The 14,977-nt window shown below is 42.0% G+C and overlaps 1 protein-coding gene across 1 annotated transcript in view; it reads right to left on the reverse strand.

Moving 5' to 3' along the window:
* LOC118556603 (nesprin-2-like) overlaps window positions 1–14,977 on the reverse strand; it is a 60,599-nt gene that overhangs the window by 11,789 nt on the left and 33,833 nt on the right. Inside the window, exon 20 of the mRNA XM_036150978.1 lies at window positions 3,783–3,977. Within this exon, the coding sequence (XP_036006871.1) occupies window positions 3,783–3,977 (195 nt within the window). The remainder of the gene's footprint in view (window positions 1–3,782; window positions 3,978–14,977) is intronic.

Below are 14,977 nucleotides of genomic sequence, written 5' to 3' on the forward strand. Positions count from 1 at the left end.
TCACTAAAAAAGCGTGCAAAGCACCTCGTCAAATCTTATGGCAGGCGAGACCACTAAGGATGGTAGCGGTGCATCCTCAGAATTCGGGGAAAAGGAGGACGCATTCAAAGGCTGCATTTTAAGCATCCTCAGATGCTTAAAATGCAGCCTGGCCATCTCTGCTGTTATCTGTGAGCATGAGGCGCATTCTGGCTACAGAGAGAGGCAAAGCTATGACTGTCCACGCTGGGACCCGGTTTCAAAAATTATCGTTTACGGCCGGGGTGTCAAACTAATTTCTATATTGAGCCACTCTGGCATCATGAAGTAATTAAAAGGGCCAGTTGCACCTGTAGCGATGATACTTTTGATTTCATAATCTCATTCCAGTTCACAAAAAATGTAAAAAAAATAAATAAATAATTCACAGTAACATAAAAATAAAAGTGAGTCATTCTGGTGATGCATCATTCTGCATCACCTTTTCTCTTTTTGGACATTTCTGGGTTGTTATAATGTGTTGTGGAAAAGCTGACATTTAGTGGCAGGATGCTGGTACTACACAGTTTTTAAATAAAATCAACATTTAATACAGGAGGCACAGTTTTAGCCACTATATACACTTTAAAGGGATATATGCTTGTACTTTATGATATAATGTCCCTTTTTTGGCTCTTGATAAATTGCCTTGACGGGCCTTGAGTTTGACACGTGGTTTACGGTCTCCCCACAATGGCGCATCAATGTGGATGACCAGCCTAAACAACAAAATATCTTTACAGATACATCTAAACTGGTCTCCATGGCAACGGGGCCTCTTTGCAACCTTCAAAGTCACCTTGTTAATAAACAGAGTCCAGATGTGTGTACTATATTCTGCATCTATATGCAGCTGTTCTGTTTCTATCTTCAGATGTGTTTTTTAGGGAACAGTAGAGAACAATCAGCATCATGTAGACTAAGGAACCCAGCAGACAGAGCAGGGGGGAAGTTTAAAACAGGTTTAGAATCTATATCTTATGGAAAACAATATCCCTCAGTTCAATCCATCATCTGAACATAGAGAGGATGGACCACCTGCAGACCTATCAAGACATGGAGGTCCATGTGAACTTACAGGCTGGGCAGGGAGACCATAATGAGAGAAGCAGCCCAGACAGCCAGGGAAACTCAGGAGGAGCTCCACAGCTCAGGTGGGAGCATCTGAAAAAGACCCTTGCTGAACGAAAGCCAGAGGATATCAAGAGCAGTTTGCAACAAGTGACATAGGAGAAACATGTAAAAGACGTGCTCTGCATAGACGAGACCCAGTATGTATTTATTTGCCTATATGTAAAATGTGTGCGTGTGTGTGTTTGTGTGTGTGTTTGTGTGTAAACAAAAATTACAACATGAGCACGCACATCTCCACGTTGAAACATGGGGAAGGCAGAATGATACTGTGAGAATGCTTTTATTCAGCAGGAAAAGGGAAACTTGTCAGAGTTGATGAGAAGATGGAGCAAAATCAGGAAAATCCTGGAAGAAACCCTGTTAGCGGCTGCAGAAGATGTGGGACTGGGGTGGAGGTTCACCTTCCAGCCGGACAACCACCATTAACATACAGCCAGAGCTACAAAAGGATAGAAAACGGCCCAATCAAAGTCCAGAACTCACTCCAACTGAGAATCCCTGGCAGGATTTAAACATTGATGCTCATAGACTCTCTCCATTTTATCTGACTGAGACAGACTTGTTTTCCAAAGGAAAATTTGCAAAATAATGTCATTTCTAGATAAGCAAAGGTGCAACCACACTTTTCAGATTTTTATTTATGCATAAAACTGAACAGTAACACCTATCATCCTACTTTCTCTTCCTACTGATGCACAGCCTTGGCGTCTCCTAGCTAAGATCCTGGTAATAACAGCTGGAGGTTGTAAGCTGAGGAATTGGGAAAAGCTAAATAAACAATTTCGCTTGCTGCTCTAATTAAACTGGATCACACAGCAAATTAAAATTAAAAGTCAAAGATCCCTGTGAGACCAAAGATATTACCTAGATATTATTCATATTGCATGTAACAATAAAGGGAAAGAATAAGAATGAAACCTCATAAATCATTTTTATGTCTGCAGAAGCTGGGTGGGTGTGCCTGAATTTGGGTCCGGTTGGTAGCTGGGTGGAATAAACGGTTCACTGGCTGAACCGCAGCGCCTGAGCTGTGTGAGTCCGGCCTCTGTTCAGCGTTTATTAGCCTGGGGGCTGGGCACCTTGTGTTATTTCCTCATTGGTGGTTATCAAGCAGAGGACTACTGAATTATTGACAGAGTGCGCATTGAAGACCAGTTGCAACTCAAACTGACCTTTGGGTCATTCCCAAAACCCGAGAGCCTGCCTGAGATAAACGCACTCCTAGAGTTCTGATGCAGAGCAAAGCACAGCAGCTGCAGATCAGGCTCGAGGGTTCCTAAACTCTTTGGTCACACTCCTGCCGCGGCACTTTGAAGTCATTGCATGCTTACGTTTTCTGCTCAGCGTCCGGTCCTAGATCAAACATTGATCTACACTGAGCGACTGGTGTGCTCCTGTTCGCTTACAAGATCAAAAAGAGCCTAATATGAGTCAGAAGGAGGTGAAAGGGAACCATATAAAACACCATTCATTCTGACTCTTTACACATTTTGATTCAGCTAACCTTGCAGTTCACAGCACAAAAAAAATCATCTCAGGGAGCATCGCAGGTCAAGCCCATTTCTAACGACACGGAAATCCTTTAGTTTCAGCTTCTGTCGGGTTAAAGTCCAGCTTTTATAGCACGTGGCTGCAGTCAGACAATAGTGAATTAACGATGCCTTAAACATGAGTCCCATCTAAAACCTGCAGATCTGACCTAATTAGTCCTGGAGGAACGTGACTCAGATACAGGTGTCCAAGCCTGTTGAATAAAACCAAAATCAGCTATTTAAAAATAATAAAAAAAAAAAAGAGTTTTAAATGCATTTGCCCCATGTTAATATTTTTTCTCTTCAGAATAAGAGTAGAACTCATCTACAGTGCTTTGAAATCATCTCTGCCCCCTTAAGGTCTTTTGTGTTTAAGCAAATTTTAGCAAACGGGTTGCAGAGGAATTTATTGAAGGGTGTCAGATTAAAAGGGGCCGTAGCAACATTTGTGAAACACGCTCCTTCCTCTTCAGAGCTCTGCGCTGCTCTGTGTTGTTCTGTCACATGAAATCCCCGTGAAACACATTCAGACAGGGCGGGAACGCTGTGGGAAGATACGACTGGGTCCTGACAGACGGCTTAACTTCTGCTTCCAGCGCCGACACAGTGAAAGCAAACAGATCCCGGAGCTGTGAGTCAGATCTATAACATCCTGTCTGTGCACCTTTCTACTCCTGATTACCACGGCCAATCAGAACCCAAGCTGGTCACACTGGTGGCCTCTGACCCCTTGTTGCGGCAAATGTTTTTGGGGTCACATGCTGCTGTTTACTTCAGGAGGAAAATCTGCTGATAATCTTCTCAGTTTTGCTAGCTTAGCAATAAGCAGAGGAGGGTTAGAGAGAAGGTGTGATGCATTCAACTCAGCTTCTCTGATTCAGATTACATGACCTGCTCCCGAGGAGAATCTTAACACTGGCAGGTAACCGTCAGCAGAACACTTTCCTCATTTAGATCCAAACTTGATTAAAAAAAAGTTGACACGGAGTCTGTGTGTCACCAACGCATAGATCATCATATTCAGCTCTGTGGAAAAGCGAAGTTCTTCCGTGTGTAATTCCCGGGAGTGACCTCAGGCTCTGAGTGGGCGGAGCTTACCTGACAGGTGAGGAGTTGCTGCTCCACACTGTTCTGCATGGCTGAGGAGCAGGCAGCTCCAGCAGCTACCAGACTCCTCTGGGCCTCCAGGAGCCACGCCTCCAGGTGGCCGGCCCTCTCCAGACAAGCGTGTAGGCTACCTTCATGGGGGCGTGGCCCTGCCGGGGGCCCAGGCGGCAAAGGCCCCTCTGATCCCTGGGACACACAACACAACACACCCAGCTGAGTCTCACTGCTCCAGAGAGGCACATAGAGAGGAGGAAGAGGAGGAGGAGGAAGAGGAAAGCTTGCAGCGGCTCCACCTGCTCCTCTGTCTCGGTTTAAACTGATCTTCCTGACCGGCTCGTCCACTCCTCATCCGCTCTGCCTCATTATCTGCCTGTCTGACGTCCACTTGCCCTGCCTTACTGATCTCTCTGTCTGTCATCGCTCCACCCACCCTTTCAGGGCAGAGACAGGGATCAGGTAACAGAGAGACAGAAAAAGGAGGCCTCGGGCTGCAGGTGGAGCTCAGAGAGGCACCGGGCTAGCTAAGCTGAGCAGGAGGCACCGAAACTCCTTCAGCATGTCTTCTAGGAAGAAGAGAAGAAGGTCAGCAGCCTCCTGTTCAGGCGCTGAGGCTCGTCATGTTCTGGATGGAGGAGGATCTACACCAAACACCTTCCTATTTGCTCTTAACATTCACCAACCTTATTTAAAAGCTGGGGGGGAAAAAATAATGAAAACACCGTAATTTTACTCAGCTCAGGTTTCATTTTATATATATATATATATATATATATATATATATATATATATATATATATATATATATATATATATATATATATATATATATATATATATTAGGGCTGGCCAAGTTAACGCGTTAATTTCGCGTTAATTCATTAGACTATTAACGGCGATATTTATTTTATCGCGCATTAACGCATGTTGCTCACATGCTTTCAGTCAGTGTCAGTCAGCTGTCACGGCAGCACTCTCCCGCTCCCCCTCCCCTCTCGTACATGGCTCAGCGGTGCCAGCCAATCAGCACGCAGGCTCAGCCTGGCCCGCCCACTCAGCTCTCACACAAACTTAACACACAAACAGCTGAGAGAGACAGCAGCAGCGAAAAAACATGAACAGAGGAAGTAGCACCGTTTGGCTTTATTTTAATACATGTCAAAGTTTAAATACCTAAGTATTTAAATGGTGTTTGCAGTTTGCAGCAGCTAGTTTGGCTCTCCAGCAAGCACCAACCTAGTAATCAGCGCTTTGGGGTTATCAATCTGGATAGGGTTGAAATAGTTGTCACTTAATAGAACATATTTAATAGTTTGTGTACTTCCTTTTGAAAGTAAGCTTATTACATTTTTGTCCTGCTAACTGCTAATTTATTGCAGGTTTTGTGAAACTGCCCAGACTGAGTCCTGGTATAGTAATAAGTTCTAACTGGTTTTGACCCAGTTCCTTCCTAAATGATTCCTGGTTTCGTCCTGGGCTATAAGTAGTTTTAATGTAGTTCGGTAGTTCTTTATACACAATGTCTTGTTTTCCGTGTCTCTGGGTTCTGCAACTATGGTAACAAACTTCTCCTACATAAGTCATCCAGACTCACATCTACTCCTTATCTACATCCTATCAGACAACTAATTATTTCCCTAACAATATTGAGTTGTCAATAATGATTAAATATGCAATACATTTTAACAAGTAAGTGGCATGGAGGACTCAATATGTACTTTGAGTAAGACGGATGACACCAAGACAAAATTTTAACATTAGTGGTTGTCCATTTCATTATTCAAAGGAGAACATATTAATATACTACTGGTACATACTAGCATGATTATTAAAGAACAGCATATTAAATGTCAAGATATGTAAAGGCAAATATTTAAAACATTTTGCAACCAAATCAACTGATTAAATAATTTCTTTCTTTTTTGGTGTACCAAATGACTCTTGTAATGATAAAATATTATGTGGGCTAAGCCTCTGATTATGAGTCTAGCTCTGTCCCTGGTCCTTATTATGTGCTGACATGTAATATTGTGCGATCCCTTAAATGTTTGAACAAAAGTTCTACATTAATAATGTCTTTGTTAAACAGATATGCAGTGGAAACCCTACATTAATTTTAGTTGTATAAAAACCGACATTAAATCAGAGTAAAATGTTCCTGTTTTGGGTCAGTTGAGATCACCCAAATTATTTCTATTAGCTAAATGCCAGAATAAGACAAATTATTTTATTACCTACAATAAGAGCAGCTGTTTACATACACTTAAAGCCCAGACTAAGATGTTGTGACTTTGCAAGATTCTCATGGGGTTAATTCAAAACACTGAGTTATATGAAAGCACACTGGTTAATATATTTTAAGGCAACATATCAAACACTCTTTTTCCTTCTGTGCGATCTTGGAAAAATCAAAAAGGGAATCAGCCCCATAAAGAGAATTGTGGACCTCCATAAGTCTGGCTCATCTTTGGGTCCAATTTCCAGGTGGCTGAAGGTTCCTTGTTCATCTGTTGGAACGGTTGTGTCCAAATATAAACAGCCTGGGAACACCCAGCCTTCGTTTCGATCAGGTAGGGGAAGGGTTTATGTCCCAAAGATGAACGGGTTTCGGTATAAACTGTTTGAATCACCCCAGGAACCAAAACTAAAGACCTTCTGAAGATGATGCTGAAGCTGGCGATGGAGTGAAAGGAGTCCAGTGCCAACATGTGCTTAAAGGCCACTCAGATAGGAAGAAGACATCACTCCAAATGAAACAGAAAAACTCTGAATAAATTTAGCAACTCTCTGGAGATATGTCGTGTGTCACTAATGAACATTGTTGCATCTCTAAAAAAAAAAAAGATGGATGTTGTGAAATATGGGGGTAGCAGCATCATGTTGTTGGGGTTTTAGCTGCAGGAGGGACTGGTGTTCTACAAGATTAATGGCATCAAGAGGAAAGGAGATTACGTAGAATTATTGAAATAACATGAAGGCATCAGCCAGGAAGTTTAAGGTTAGACACGAATAGGTCTTCCTAATGAACGTCCCACAGCATCTCACTAAATTAGTGACAAAGTGGCTAAATGACAACAAAGTCAGTGGGTTGGAGTGACCATCACAAAGTCCTGGTTTCAGTCTCAGAGGACATCAGTGGGCAGAGGTGTGTGTGAGGCAGGAGGTCGACAAACCTCACCCAAATAACCAGTTCTGTCAGGAGGAATGGTCCAAAAATCCAGTGAACTGTTATGAGAAGCTTGATAAAGGAAACCCAAAACATTTCAACCAAGACAAGCAGCTATAAGGGCAATTCTACCAAAAAATGGTATTATCAAATAAAATAATGTTAGTCCTGATATGTATAAAACGAAAAAGCTTTATTCTGACTTAATGTTAAACGGTGTGACCCAAAAGGTTCAGAGTTTTTGAAGCCCTGTTCACTCTTTAAAGTCTAACATCTTTAAAATGTCCTCTTTGCAGTGTCTCCTGGGAATGTCTGTAGTGCGTTTGTCTTCACTGTGTGATCCCAACATGACTTCACCCTCACAGTCCGCTGCGCTGCCTGAAAAGCTTCAGACTCAGGAAAGGAAGACACTGAGGAGGAGATCGCTGAAGCGCATTTATTGTCTTTCTGGTTTGATTTTGCACAGAAACATGTGAAGAAGACTGAAGCGAAGGAGGAACAACACGTGCATTTAATGTAAGAGGTTTCTGCTGCTGTCAGATGAAAACTGCACGTAGTCAAAAACCAGCGTTCTGATGTCAGCGCCTCCTGTGTTATTTTCAGTTGCCAACAGCAGCTTGTTCAACATTAACCAGTCGAAACTGGTGCATTTTCATTGCCAACAATCACATGAATAATTTCTGCAAGCTCTGGACACAGCATGCTCCACTTTATTAATTCACAGACACAAATATGAACACAAAGAAGTGTTTATTATTACAAATAAGCTCTGCGCCTGCTGGCTGATGAGAGCAGACAACAAAGCAAAAGGTCGAAATCCAAAAAGGTTCAGGGTTCCAAAACAACAACAACAAGCCACCTATGATACATTATAAAACATGAGTCCTAAAATACATTCCCACGAACATCCCAGCTCGTCAGAGAAAGCCCACCCTACCTGCTGTACTCCATCACAGCACCTTCATTTTGTCTGGTACAACAATAACCTTCAATCCATAAAACACCTGGTTGCAGATACTGCGCTGAGATTTATGTTACATACTGTATGCCGGCTCAGCAGCTCCACATGTAAACACACGGGGAACCTGGAAGAACAGGAGCTGCTTCTTTGGTAGACGTTTACTTCCACTTCAATCCAGCCCCGCAACGCTCCAATTTTAAAGTGGAGCCAAAGAACCAAGGTTCTTCAGTTAGGAGGTCTGCATTAGTTACCTGCTGCCATGTTAACGCACCGAAAGAGTTACCAGAGACGTTTCTACAAGAACTCTGAAAACCGCTTAAGGCTTAAACTTAAATCTGCATTTGCGTGCGTTGCATGCTAACATGGTCAGTGGTATTCTCATCTCTGTCCAAGAATCAGATAAACTTTTAGAAAGGTTTCATAATTAATAGGCGTGGAACAGAACACTTGAGTAGAAATCTCTCAGATGAAGTTCTACCTCCTCTGCGGTTTTACTTTGGCAGATTAGCTAAAAAGGACACCAAAATGGGGCAATACTTGGTTACGAGTATTGAAGAATCCTTCATCCAATTTACAGGTTGTTTAAAACACAGTTTGTAATCCGGGAAATATTTAAGTGAAAAAAAACCAAACAAAAGAAAACATTTAATACAGAGTTTTCCCCCAAAATAACTTGTTCACGTAAACCCAATGTCTCATATTGTTTCATCTCGTCAGCTTCGACAGTTAGATGATGTAACTGTTTCATACCACACACTGTTCCAGGCAGCAGTACGTACCTTACCACTGCATGTTCTAGGCTTTTTTGTAATACGATCCTGCTTTGGTCACAGAATATTAGCATTTCAGAAAAAGACAGAAAGAAGTTCCAATCGTAGCAAAAATATTTCCTGGAAATCTTAAAATAAGGAACAATTCTAATGCAGAATGCAAGACAGCGGCTCGGATTTAGTAAAATGTGTAAAATATAGAAAAAAGTTACCGGATAAGTTTTTATCTTTTTTGTCATAATGGAGAGCCTTTGTGTCAGAAGAGGATGCATTGAAGAAAGAAATCTTTTCGTGGCCGTTACTGTGAGCAGGATTTTTTTTATCGTAGAACAGGTGAGTTCTCTAGATTCAGACTGAATTAGACTGAAAGCCTTTGCAAAACACTGACTCTAGGTACATTCAACAGTCTAACTCATTTACCAAAGATAAACGAGACAAAGCTCCAAACGTCTCAATAAAAATATTGAGATACAGTTTCATGGCGGATTACAGAATTCAGATTGAATACAGAGTTCACAGAATGTTGACAGCTCTACCTAGAACTGAGTTACTAAAAACTGTCAGATGCTTTAGAGCTGCTTTCAGAAAGGAAATCACAATCTTAAGGCTGTAGTGTAATCTAAGGTGAGAAGAAAAATGCTCTAGGAAACAACACATCTCTGCTGGGCCCTAGAGTCGGGCTTGGAGACGTTCACGGTCGAGGCTGTGTTTACCACGCTCTCAGACAGTGACTGGGTTGTGACTGTGCCCAGAGGTTTTGATAAAGCTTCAGATGAACTTGCTTCTGCGGTGTCAGTGGAGCTCTCAACATCCTGAAGAAACATGAGCAGGGTTAGATGATCAGTCAGGTCAGTCAGTTACTCAAAATACCAGCTTTGAAGAGGACACACAATCATACACTTGTCTACTATTAGGCCTTAGGTTGCTAATTGTTAAGGTTAACTTTGTGTTAGCTTATCATTAGAGATGCACCGGGCTGATTTCTGAAGTGCAGTTTTTGTCTGCCCATATCAATTTTAGACTCAAATTACGATTCAGGATATTTAGTTCTAACTTTCCGATGCGAATGGGCAGTATTTGTCATAGTACTTATAGTTATTTATAATATTTGAGCAATAAGAACAAAGGTGAGATCACGCAGTGTGTGTGACTGAGGAGGACTCATTATAAAACAGGGTTTTACTAATTTATTATAATAAAACAGGATTTACAGATTACATTCCAAACTGTTTTAACACCTTAGCTTAGCAATTAGCATGATTAGCATAGTTAGCATAACTAACAATGAACATCGGTCTTATGGTGTATTCCAAAGAGAAGGTAAACTCCTACCTTAACTCTGAAACCCCCTTCACAAAATAGTTCCAACGTAAACCCAGAAAGACGAGCCCCTCTCAGAGCGGCCTCTAGTCGTTTAGAAATTAGAAATAAAGCCCAAACTTTCCCACACATGTGAGCTTTCAAAAATAAAACCAATATTGCAGAACCAAATGAGGAGTGGAGTGTGGCTCTGCAGGGTGGATATACAATGGTTCGCATGAAAATAGGTGTCAGAAAATTCCTTAAAGGGCAAACACAACAGGGGTGAGTTTTTGGTTTTCTTCTAATTTCACTCAGGACTGTAGCTGGGATTTTCCCATTAAATAGCTCAGTCAGCTAGCTGCACAGAACAACGGTCCTTTTAGCTTTTCTAAAGTCAGCAGGTGCGGGGCTCTGAATACTTGCAGGGCAAATCAGGCCCAACTTCGACACCCTATCTCCACATCAGTCCTAGTCCCGCCCCTTTGGGGACCGGGCCTGGAGACTTCCTAAAAGCTTCCAGTAATGATAGATGTTAAAATCCCAAATCAAAGCGTTGCAGTCTTAGTTGACAATTCCCTATTTTGTCAATTTGGCCAAATGTCTCAAAACACGTACAGAGTGACATCCTTTGCCAGACAGTTGATTTTTCAACAGCGAAAGCAAAAAATGGCAAACCACGAAACGACCGGCCCCTGTTGTTGCAGTTTGAACGAACAGATGCGCCTCTGCAGGAAACCATGTAAATTGCTTCTTCCATCTCTGGACCTTGTCTGACTTTGTTGGAATAACCTCACTGATATTAAAATCAGCTGGCTAATCTCTTCTTCCTACGTAACAGCGTCTGCACTGAAGACTGTCGTCAGAATGACATACTAGCACTTTAAAATTCTGCATTCACTGATTGCAAGAATGGATGTTTGTGTTTCCGACCAGTAGACCGCTGGTTAGAGCAGATCAAGGTGTAATCATCAGATTCCTGTCAGCGGCTGAATTCTCGGTGCATCTCTATTTATTGTAGTCATGTTCTAAGTGTAATCGGTGGGTCTTAATGACCAGATGTATCCTGCTAAAACTAATCAGAGCTAAAAGAAACAGTGACAATGTTCCAGGAGTGTTACCTTTCCATCCTCCGAAGTCTGATCGACGCCTTGGCCAGCCCCCGCTTCCCTCTCCTCTGAGACAACAACCTGTGGTTCCTGACACCAAGAGGGTGAAAATGAGACTTTTACCCTGGACTTCAGAACATGTCTCTGCTGTAGAACAAGTTACAGACTCTGTCTGACACTGCCCTCTAGTGGGAGGAAATAAATCTGACGCGCTTGCCAAGGACGTTTCAAACAATGCAACGGGAAAACAGCAGAGACAGAGGAGACGGACGACCGACGAGGGAAGGAATCAATGTGAACGGAAATGTAGGAAGAGGTTAGGGAGGTGTCGTTAACAGAGGAAGAGAGCAGAGCGACCCAGGTCAGGGTTTAATCATGCAGCTTTAAGAGGCGGTACAGCAGGGCTTTTCATGCTCGCTCTCGTCTGCCTGTCACTTTCTTTGCCCTCACATCATTTCTTCAATATATTTCCTCCTCCTCTGTGGTACATCTGCCTCCCACACAGCACCATGTTGGGGAAAAAAAGCTAACCAGGTGTTCAGTAGTGCAGGGAAACAGCGTAGAAGACAAGGTTTTCAAATGAAGCCTTCGGTCTTCTTTACCTCAGGTGAAACTCCCAGGAAAGCTTCCCAGAGCCACCAAAAAACACTTCCTCCATCATCTGCCACGCTCTGCTCCTCACCGCCTTTATTCTCTGCAGCATCTTCAGGCGGGAGCTCCCCATGACGCTGCTGCTGCTGCTGACACGGAGACATGCATGCTCTTATGAAGAGGCAAACAGGAGTGGGGGGGTGGAGGTGAAACGCTTACCAGGAAGACGGCAATACGAATCGTCAGTGTTGACGAACGGTATCCAAAAGCTACTACCACTCCTTATTCATTTTGCAAAGTAGCTAATTTGTTTTTCCACATTCTGTTTCATTCTTTCCACAAACCTCTGTGTATCGGGAGTTAATGTGACAGACCAACCCAAAGTGGTGAAGAATTCTGAAGTGGAATTAAAAAAACATCCAGGGTTTTCAAAAATGTTTAGCAGACGGTTCAGAAATGTGTGCCTTTCTCTTGTGTTGAGCATGTCATCTGAAAAAAACAATTTCCTTCAGAAGTTAGATAATCAACAGGCCTCAGAGGTTCTTTAGAAAAAAATCAGAGAGCAACCAGCATGTAGACCACGGAACCCAGCAGACGGATCAGGGAGGATGTTCTGGTTCAGTTTAAAGCAGGGTTGGGTTCTAAAACAATACCCCAAAATTCAAACGTCTTCCAGAGCTCTGATGAATCCGTCATCTGAACCTGGAGAGAGGATGGACCACCTGTAGGCCTACCAAGACCTGGACGTCCACCTGAACTGACAGGGGCACATTAACTAGAGAAGCAGCCAAGAGGCCCATGGTAACTCTGGAGGAGCTGTAGAGATCCACAATTCATGTGATATAGTCTGTCAGCAAGACATTTATTAGCATCCGACCTCCACAAATCTGACCTTATGGAAATGTGGCCAGGAGAAAGGTCATTGTTGAAAGAAAGACGTTGGAAGTCCTGTTAGTAATATCCGGACAAGCTGGGAATCCATGGTAAGACTCGAAAAACAACGTTTGTTGATGTTCTCATCTGACCGGCTAGCATGTTAGGCGGTTAAACCAAAATACCGAAAAGAGACATTTTACAAAGGACTTGCAGTTGGAACTGCAGAAAAGACTCGTTCAACAAAGTATTGAGTCTGAGGGCTGAATAAAAAGCGACACCGCAACTATTTCAAAGCGGTCTGCAGACCACTGATCCCGACTCTCCACTCCTTTGAATCGGCCCATCACATAGAATCCAATAAGACACAAGTCTGTCATTGTAATGCGACACAATCTGAGGGTCAAGAGCTGTGAATAACTTTGTGGATTACTGTACCTCAGTGCAACTCTCTCCCATAAAAAATTTACTATATTTTTTTCTTTGCAAAAAAAATAAATAAAAATCCTATAATTACTATTTTATTCATGCCTAATACAAGTGACCCAAATGCCGGAACAGTTTGGATGTTAAACACTACCACTGACAGATTTTTAATTAAAATATCAATGCTAACATTTTCATTGTAGCAGTGACTGATATCTGAATATGTCTTGTAGCTGAAAGATGGATAATTTAATACTTTTTCTAAAGAACAGGGGAAGTTTTTCTCAGTAGAGCAAGAAAACTGTAATGTAGTAAACCACATTACAGTAGTAAATGTAGTAAAACAAGCCTGCAACATTTTTATTCCTTTAACCATCAAGGAATAAAAATTTTCAGTTTACAGCAGTCCTCAAAGTAAGGCACTGGGCATAGCGTGTTTTCTGGGTGTTATCTGTGAATTTACACCAGTGTGGAGTCATTACAGCTTTGCACACGCAGAAGATCTCAACCAGAAGAATGTGTTTTCAATGGTTTGTGTTAGGTGCCATGACACTACAGTAAATAAAGGCCCCATCTAAAGCTCTCCACACCACAGCAATGCAACAATTACTAACCATGACCATCTGTTAGTTTCTCTCAGGGGTTGATTTGTGGAAACCCAACAGGATCACATTTACCACAGAATTCATTTCTATTTGGCATGAATATTAGGCCAAAGCAACTGGAACTGTCCCATTTTATTAATTGCTGTTTTCAGAGCAGAAATGACCTTTCAAGTATGGGAACTTTCTGTTTGACGTGTGGCCTATAGGAGACTACTGAGTTCAAAATAAGACTAAACATGTCATTTTAAACCAAGGTTACTAGCAGGGACAAACTGGGTCTTGCAGTACCTGCTTCCTTAGGGCCGGGTCCAAGGTGTAACTTTGCAGTAGTTAGGCCCTTCATATATTTATCTTTTTATTACAGCAACAAGATCTCACAGACATTTTGAAAATTCAAGCATTCATGGAGTAATTTTTTTTAGTGTGGAAAAAATATTCTGGTTAAGAAATAATATTTTTTTATTAAATAACCAGTGGCACAATTGTTGGTATCCCTAATAGTCCCATTGTTAACTATGTAACTGAAGCAATTCTTAATTTATCTGTTCTTTTGGAGGTCGATACGGGTTTGTAGGAACTTCTCATTAGTAATGTGCAAAAAGGTATGGTCAACGACAATGATATGTGTTTTTTTTTTACCTCAGTGAAAAATTACACTGATATCAGACATGTTCATTGTCACTTTTCTCAAGTCCAAGTTAAGTCTGAGGGTCTGGTTTAGATCAGTTGAAACGTGGAATATCTGACTATACAGAACAGGAAATTATTTTTATTTTGGTAAGCAAGAATTGTCTTTGTAATGATGCAGAGATCAGCGGGAGAATGTCTGAGGTTTTTCTCAAACAACCCAAAGTCATTTCTTAGAGGCCTTAGTTGGACAGACATCAGTGTGGTCACTTATGAAGCTATAGCTACATTACTGGCTAATACATCAAGGACAACCTCTGACAGGAAAATGTACACGAGTGTTTACATGAGAGAAAGATTGGTGACGAGCGATGAGTCTCAGTCAATGCTCCAGTCTAAACCAAGCCTCCAGGCTTTGTTTCTGTGACTTAAATCAAAGTCTGAAACTCGAGTCACGATCTTTGACTTGTTGAGAACTAAAGGCTGGATTTTTCACTTTGGAATTCTCCTACAACGATAAAGCATTTTACGCATCTTTACCAGAAGAGCAACAGACCGTCCCTGAGGAGGCGTTGGCAATTTCAGGTTCTTAAGTTAAAGCTGAAATAATACATCAATAGGGTGTTTTCAGCTGACGTCACGCTCACGTGACTACTCAGCGCGTCCGCCATATTGGGTGGCAGTCGTTTCGCACCGTTGACCTGCATTGTATGACGCCTTAGGCAGTATTGGAAGTGAACAATGGGGAAAACGTGTTTAATG

The sequence above is a fragment of the Fundulus heteroclitus genome, chromosome 19, assembly GCF_011125445.2.
Source record: "Fundulus heteroclitus isolate FHET01 chromosome 19, MU-UCD_Fhet_4.1, whole genome shotgun sequence".
Lineage (NCBI taxonomy): Eukaryota > Metazoa > Chordata > Actinopteri > Cyprinodontiformes > Fundulidae > Fundulus > Fundulus heteroclitus.